Here is an 8,664-nt window from a genome sequence, read left to right on the forward strand (position 1 = left end):
CTTGTATAAGTAGCTGCTCACTTATTGACTTCTTGTTGTTCTTGTCCTTGTCCTTGTCCTTGTCCTTGTCCTTCTCCTTCTCCTCGTCCTCCTCGTCCTCCTCGTCCTCCTCCTCCTCCTCCTTCTTCTTCTTCTTTTATGGTAAGGCTATTGGAGTTAAGTGACTTGCCCAGGGTCATACAGCTAGTAAGTGTCAAGTGTCTGAGGCCAGATTTGAACTTGGGTCCTTCTGAATCCAAGGCCAGTGCTCTATCCACTGTGCCACCTAGCTGCCCCTTGCATTATTCTTTTTTTTTTTTTTTTTTGGTGAGGCAATTGGGGTTAAGTGACTTGCCCAGGGTCACACAGCCAGTAAGTGTTAAGTGTCTGAGGCCGGATTTGAACTCAGGTACTCCTGAATCCAGGGCCGGTGCTCTAGCCACTGTGCCATCTAGCTGCCCCTTGCATTATTCTTAAACTCAAGTGTCTACTGCATCTATAATGAGAGGAATTATTCCAATAAGAATTGGAAGGAGTAAGGGAGACACAGGTATGCCTGAACTCAACCCATCTTCAGAGCAGAATCAGGCTGCCCCCATACACTGGGGAAGCATGGGGGTGTGGGGGGCTTCATTAACAGCAAAGGCTGGGGGCAGCTAGGTGGCAAAGTAGATAAAGCACCACCCCTGGATTCAGGAGGACCTGAGTTCAAATGCGGCCTCAGACAATTGACACTTACTAGTTGACACTTACCCTGGACAAGTCACTTAACCCTCATTGCCCCACCCCCCAAAAAAACGCAACACACACACACAAAACAGCAAAGGCTTTTTGTCTGAAGGTTTTCTGTCTGCTTTGCAGGAGAGCCACACGGAGGAGCAGGAAGCAGAAGAACAAGTTCACGAGCAGCCTCAGCAGCAGGAAGAATACTGACCCGTTTTCACATCTCTTGACACTTTTCATTTTGTTGTGGGAACTTTTCTTCTGGAGAATTGGAACATGTGTGGCCTCAAACACGAAAGAAACCCATTGCTCTCCATCCGCTACTACCACAGACATACAGCAGTGAGTGCCAGCCAATCCACTGCAAGCTCTGCTCGCTCCTTTGCCAAGCTGCATTAGCAGACGTTTACTCTCTGGCTGTCCACCTGAGAGATTGTAGGGTCACATTCTTTCAACTTCACCACTTGGCTGCTTGACATGGGTTCTGTCCTTTTCTTTCAAAAAGAATCCCCCCCTTTCCCCCCAACTCTTGTCTTAGTATGATACCGTTGTAATTTGATATATAGTATTTATATTGGCATCTTACGACAAAATGTTACTAGATGTCACACACATTTGTGGTGCTTTGATGTTTGCAAGTCTGTCTGCCTTTGAGCATAAATTTGGTCAAATGATGAATTGGAACAAAGGGAAAAGAAATACTTGAGAGTGAAACGGCATATTTTCCTGGGTGAGGGACGGGAAGACTTGTGCCACTACAAATCACACGATCTCTCTATTCACAAAACTAAAAGCAAAACAATGGTTTCAAAGGACTGAAAGTCCCTTCAGTGTTTTACACAGCATGTTAGACAACCACACAGTATGTTATTATTTTTGGAAGATCTGAATCCACTTACGAGGAAAAAAAAAAAAAGAAACATCTCAGTTTTCCTTATTTTTTCCCCTTCTGCCCCTCCCCACATCCTTACCCTGCCACCAGAGGTTTTCATGGTCTTTTCTTTCTCAGGGTCCTATTTGGTGGATAAATAGATAGATAGATAGGTATACATACATATTCCCCAAGATGCTGCTGCTCAGTATCTTCAACCAAAAGGGTTCTGGGTATGTAGGTCAGAGAGTGACCTGCTGCCTCCTGCCCCCTCCCTCCCTTTCCTTATTGGTACCCTAGGTGAAAGATAGTTAGTGTGGATTTCAGTGCCTCTTCTCCATCATCCAACCTGGAGGAAGAGCGAGGCCTAGCTAAGGCCATTGGCCACCAACCAGCTCCAGAACTAATGGCTTTTCTTAAAGAAGAATAAGTTCTTCTAAAAGAATTACAATAAGGAATGGGTTGCAGCTAGCTGTGTTTTTCAAGTTCTGTGCACCCTGTGACAGGAAATTTCACCTGAATTTGAAGCGAGGTTCTGATTAATGGAAGCACAACCTCTAAAACACCTTCCAGCTCTAAACCTATGATCCTCTGACCTCCAAGGGAGACATTTCTGCAGTCTGGTGTAGACTCTGCTGCCTAAGATGCTAGAGTCATATGGCAGAAAGATCCCTGACTTCCAGTAGCATTTGGAATATGGATTTTTTTCCTCTTAATAGGGCCCTTCTTGTTGTTGACCTTTGCTAAACAGTGACAATTTATAAATAGAGCAAATATTAATGTATTAAAAGCATTCCTTATTTTTTAACTAAAATTTGCACATTTTATTAGTCTCCTTCTGAATCTTCATCGCCTTTTTTTTTTCTTTGCCATTTGCAGTTGGTGTTCCTTCTTGGTTCATTTTGTTTGGTTTCCAATTTTTGATTTATTTTCACTGGTTATTTGATTTAGCAGGTGCAACAAAAGCAAGAAACAAGTACCCCTTCCACCCAACCCCACACTCCCCACTTAACTAAACAGCTAAAATAAACTTCTGAATGATCTATTTTAAAGTTTTGAATTTATTTACTAATTGATAAAATTCCAGTTCTAAATTCACACTCGAGCTGAAGGTTTTTTTTTTTTTACCAATAAAAATCTTCTGCTCCAAATGATTCTTTTGCAGCAAAGTGGTGTTTATTGAGTTAAATGTCCAGAAGGATGCTTGTATTTTGAAGTTTTGCCCTATATCCAGTATATACAATTCACAGTGGAAAAAAATAGACATAAATTTTGTGGGTTTTGTTTCCCTTTCTTCTCTCCATTGCTTTCTCTATACAGTATACAGCATAGTAGCTCACCCCTCTGAGGCTAGATAGGTTTTCTAGCCTGGCTCTCAGCATTGACATCCTCTCCCACCTGGTAACAAGTAGTGATAGTGCTATAAAATCTCCCACCTAACTTTGTTTGCTGCATTTCTAAAGCTTTGTTTAGTCACTGGCTTTCCTCAATTTAAGTGCACAAGGAAATATGTGAAAGGAACGTTTCTTGCAGGAGACACAGTAAACAAACTTATGGTCCAGGATAGATGGGCAAATTTTGTCATCACGGGCCACAACAACTCTTACTAGAAGCTATGAGCATGAGTTCCTAACATCCACAGCAACATGGATGCCAGGGCAGTAGTTCCCCAAGTTCCCATCCCCTTTCTAGGGAATAGCTAAATTTTGAAGTCTCTCTTCCAGAACCCATTATACGATTCATTGAATAATTTCCATAAGCTTCACTGATGACAATCCCTGACACCACCCCATTCCCACCATCTTCTTAGCTGAAAAATATAGGTCAGTTGCACATTCCTGTCCTGTAAAGTAGATTTACTTGCTTCTTCCACCATATTTGATTAATTTTTCCAATATCCCCACAACTTTGGTTATCAGATCAAATCATTCTTCATTCATTTAGAAAAGAACTAGAAAATCTTCCTCTTTCATGTTTCTTAACATTAAATTGAGCTGCATCCCAAGGGAAGAAGCCCCTTTCTAAGTTGTTAATGTTTCTACATTATTTCTCTCTCAGTTGATCCCTTTCTACAGGAGCTATCTGAACTAGTATGGAGGAAACAGAGTTGGGTCCCTTTCCAGATCCTTTCTCTTTGAATAATGAAAGCTGTGTTTCTCACCTCAAACATCCTATAGTATGTCTTCCTCCTTAGACCACTGATGGCAATGACTGACCCTGCTGCACTGAGCAGCACCCCTTTCATGAATACCTTTCCTTCTCCCCTTCACATCCATTCATTCTCTGTCCACCCCTCACAACCACCTATCAAGCTGATTATAGCACTTTTACCGCTTATGTCAGGCGGGAAGTGATTGACGTAGAGGGCTCTGTCTAAGCAGAAACAAACAAAAATACCCCAGGTGACCCGAGAGAAGTAAACTCCAGAAGGGAAACAAGGCCTCCTCTTCCCTCCCTGGTGAGTATTCCTGTTATTCCGTTATGGTTTAATATGCATTCGTAATTACTTTTAATAAATAGTATACCATAAAGCTTTTGTTATAGATTAAATGTAAACTGAAAGGAATGTAAACATATGTATTGTTAATTATAAATAGATAAGTAATGGCATAATAGATGAAAAAGGCTTATTCAGATGTATCACACTCATTTTACTTTACCCACCAACTGTCGCATGGTAGAGTAGATTTTTTTGTCTCTGAATATGTGAATAACTTGACTTGCGTTTATCTTTTTACATATTTAATAAAAAAAAGTATATGTTAAAATCTTCATAGATCTATAGACTACTTAAATCTTTACTGTCAATATTAGCTTTTAATGAGCACGTGGATCTGTATAGGTTGTACACATATGGGTTTACATGCATTACTGGAGGAAAAGGGTTTTGAGTGCTAAATGTTCTAGCAAGAGATGTAGGCTCCATATTTTGGTACCACATATAGCAGCCTTGTCAGGCATCTGTATTGCTCAGAAAAATTTTAATGAAAACATCAAAAGAAAAAGAAATAATTTCCTTGAGAAACAGCTCTACTTGCAAAGACCTGAAACTCCAGCAGCAAGTGCAACTCTTTGAGGTAAAACTGGACACGCCAGAAGAAAATGGGACTAAGGAGTAGGCGCCAAAGGGAAGACTTCAGGGCGGTCCCAAGTCAAGCTCTGTGGCAAAAGGGAGAGGCTGACACTGGCCAAAAGGCCTATAACAACAGCTTTTTGAATAAGGATTTTTTTTCTTCCCAATCCAGCCCTTCTTATTTACTGACCTTGGCACAAAGTATGACGATTTGTAAACAGATGTGTATGGTTTAAAACAAGGACTAAGTAGGAAAGTTCATTAATACCTAACCCAAAGAAGCCACCTAGAAAAGTACAGTATTCACTGGTAGGAAAATCACTCTCCACCCAGTGGCCTGCAGAGCACTGAAGTATAATGGATGGATGCTTTTTCTTCCTGAAGGAAAAATAATCTCCATACTGTTTTCAAGCACCACCTAGAGGTCAATTTCGTTTCCTTACTAGGCTATTCATTTATCAAAGAGGAGGGGGGAAGGGAGAATGAAGAACAGAAATGCAAAGATGGGCACAATCCTCTTGCTTAATTCAGCTTTCCCTTGGATACACTCTTGACATAGTGGGGTCTATAAGCCAATGCTCATATAGTAAATTCCTGCTAAAAGCAAACCTCAACTGTATTATAAAAGAGGAAAAAATCTTTGAAATTCTGGTGGGCTTATAACTTATTCAGAAGGGATTCATTATAGAGTATGATGAGCAAAAGTCCCTGGTCATTCAGACATACTGTAAATAAGATTGAATGTGATATTTTCTCAAAATCCATTTGCTGTCATTACTGATATAGGAGCAGGGCTCTGAATCACAGACATGTAAATCTTACAGGAATTCTACCACATTCCCAGTATGAGATAACAAACAGGTTTCTTATTTAAAAAAAAGAAAAGAAAAGAAAAGAAAACTCATGAGATAGTAGAGCATTAGCATTCTCTTATTTAAAAACCAAAATGATCAAATATGGTTGTTGTGACTATTAAGACTGATGGAATTATGATAGGCTCACAAACTTATTCTCAATGCAAACAAAACAGTACTAAATACAGTCTGCTTCCAAGAGGAGTATCAAATCATTCATTCATTCATTCAGGAAATATTTGAGTTCCTACTGTGCTAGGTGCTGAAATCAAAGCTTCCCGATGGACTTTTAACCGCTCAACTCCTCTATCACCAGACTTAATACTTTACCTAACTGGGAACCATAAAGTACACTCCCTTCTCAGTGGGAGAGCTTAAAAGCAATGGATCTTCTTGTGTAAAAGAAGTAAAAATCTGGCAGATACACTGGACCCTGGAGGACCATAAGAATGACAGGAGGCTTTTGGACCACAGACCCGCATCGCAGTCAGACAAACCCAAATCCCTCAGCTGGGTAAATGAGCATATGTAGTTTGCGTTTGCATTATGTGAAAGTGCAATGATGTGTTAATGCACCTCTGAACTTAACCACATTATTATCCCCAAAAGAAAACAGAATCTCTCAGTTTAGGGGAGCTCAACAGTCTTCTACTCTAACCCTTACCTGAACAAGACTGACACAACATATGTGATAAGGGATCATGCAGCCTTAGAATAAAAATTTCCAGTGAGACGTCCCACTAACACTTATGGAAAGCCCTAACTGCTAGAAAATTTCTCCTTACTACTAACATAAATTGCCCACTTTACAATGTTCATTCATTACTAGACTTGGAGTCAAGAATACTTGGGTTCAAATTCCATCTAATACATTTACTAGCTCTGTGACCCCAGGCAACTCACTTAAATTCACTGGCCCTCAGTTGCCTCATCTGTAAAATGAGATGGTTGATGAACTCAATGACCTCAGGTCCCTTCAGCTCTAAATTTATGATTCCATTGTTCCAATACAACAGAACATGTAGGTGTTTCCCTGTGTAGCAAAATTCCACTCCTTTTCTCTTGATATTGTAACATAATTTCTCCCATTCATTAGTTACATTATACAATTAAACTAAAAAGAACAATTTTTAAAGATTCCTTTGACTCATTTTCCAAGATGTGTTCAAAATTCTGACAAAATGATATTTAGAGAAAGATTTCATTCCCATAAATGTGTTATACTTTCATTTCATCTAATCACAGCAGTCAAGAATTATTTACTGGGGCAGCTAGGTGGCGCAGTGGATAGAGCACCGGCCCTGGAGTCAGGAGTACCTGAGTTCAAATCCGGCCTCAGACACTTAACACTTACTAGCTGTGGGACCCTGGGCAAGTCACTTAACCCCAATTGCCTCACTTTAAAAAAAAAACAAAAGAATTATTTACTAAAAACACTTCTTTTTTTTTTTAATTTTTTTTTTTTTGGCTGGGCAATGAGGGTTAAGTGACTTGCCCAGGGTCACACAGCTAGTACGTGCTAAAAACACTTCTAATTCAATATCCTGGTTATACAAATATAATATGATCTCTCTAGCATCTCTTAGGGTAGTTTTGCTGGCTTGATGCATTTCCCAGAAAGGGAGTATAGGAAATTTGAGCTAGAATATTAGTTTAGGAAAAGAACTCAGTCAATCATACCTACATACACATACGCTTTTCGACTATCTGGAAAACATTCAAGGCGTAAGGAAAAAGCACATTTTCATTTCAATGTGAGAGAGTGACTTTGAAATTATGATGTGTGCCCTGATACTTTCTTTCCATTTATCAAATCCTTAACTGAAGACATTCTCACTGTAAACACTAAACAACATAACATGTAAACTAGAAAATTACAGATCAATTAATCTATCCATTCACAGGATACTGAGAAACACTTTCACTTCAGTGCTATGCATTTATTGTTGTATCTTTGTTAGAGATGGAAAAAAAATTACCCTTTAAGACGAAAGGTTTACTAGGCACAGAGTGAATGAATCTATTTGTCTCAAAGGTGAGTAAACTCCTGTCAACAATAGATCAAGAAAAAAGACCCCAATAGCAGCATTCATTCAGAGAATTTGTATCATTACCTCTTCTCAATTCACAAGGGTGGAAGTTATTTTTGTATATGAACAAATTCCAAATGGTCTTGTGTATATATGCTGTGTTTACCACATGGAGACATTTTTATAAAGTATATAATTCCTAACTTGGAACATACATGATTATGTAAACCATTGACTATTTGGGAGAAGCCCTAAGCATGGTTTCTGTGAATAAAACTTATACTAACCCAGTTTACATAGACCTTAAAAATAGTACCTAGGACCACACAGCTAAGCATGAAAGCATGATGCTTGGAAATCACTTTGCTCCTAAGGAATATAATGATTGTCCTAATCTAATAAGCTTCATTGTGAATCTGTTCCAGTTAGTTTTCTTGGTTTTAATTCTCCTAGGGTTTCCTTGCTGCAGTGTAATGAATCTCCCCGTTTTCATGTGGCTGCGCCTAAAGATGATAGCATGTAGGGAAAGCACTTGGCAAACCTTAAAGGGCTCTTACAATGTCAGCTGCTATTTTGTTTTTATTCTATGACAAAACAATAAATTGTTGGGAGGGCATCTACAGTTCTCCATTAAGTACCTGTCAAACAAGGCATGTGGTTTTGCTTTTAGGATTAAACTTATCAGAGGGTACTGAAAATACCAAATTAGGGTTTCTGGGCAACTTGACTTTAAAAAGCCACCATGACCATCAGCTCCATGATTCTTTACTGTACCCTGTGCCCAAACTTGGGCATGGGAGGAGGAGGAGGTGAAGAACAGCATGCCTCCTGCCTTCTAAGGTATTTCAGGTATCCTGCAACAATCCAGGCTCTCTTCACAGCAGTCCAGTGAGGGACCCAGCAGAGTCATGCATGCAGGCTCTTTGACAGAGGACCCATATGCTCACTTGGAAACCTCCTCTGAGTTTTCAAGGCACAGCCACACACTCCACGCTGGTTAGAATACTCTCTGCCCTCTCTGAATGTAAGCCAGAGAGGGAATGGAAGGATGTAGGTGTGGGAACATGGTGGGGAAGGGCTAAGAAACCTCGTTCTGTGAATAGCTATATTTGAGACACAAGAGAAGCACACCAC

The 8,664-nt window shown here is 39.8% G+C and overlaps 1 protein-coding gene across 2 annotated transcripts in view; it reads left to right on the plus strand.

The window, feature by feature from the left end:
• The window catches only part of MAPRE2 (microtubule associated protein RP/EB family member 2), a 221,565-nt gene extending 217,220 nt beyond the window's left edge, over positions 1-4,345 (plus strand). For both annotated transcript variants that reach the window (XM_044003190.1, XM_044003188.1), the window contains one exon: positions 841-4,345. In XM_044003190.1, the coding sequence (XP_043859125.1) occupies positions 841-912 (72 nt within the window). In that variant the 3' untranslated portion in view covers positions 913-4,345. The remainder of the gene's footprint in view (positions 1-840) is intronic.
• Positions 4,346-8,664: the final 4,319 nt, after the last annotated feature.

This window comes from Dromiciops gliroides, chromosome 1, assembly GCF_019393635.1.
Source record: "Dromiciops gliroides isolate mDroGli1 chromosome 1, mDroGli1.pri, whole genome shotgun sequence".
Lineage (NCBI taxonomy): Eukaryota > Metazoa > Chordata > Mammalia > Microbiotheria > Microbiotheriidae > Dromiciops > Dromiciops gliroides.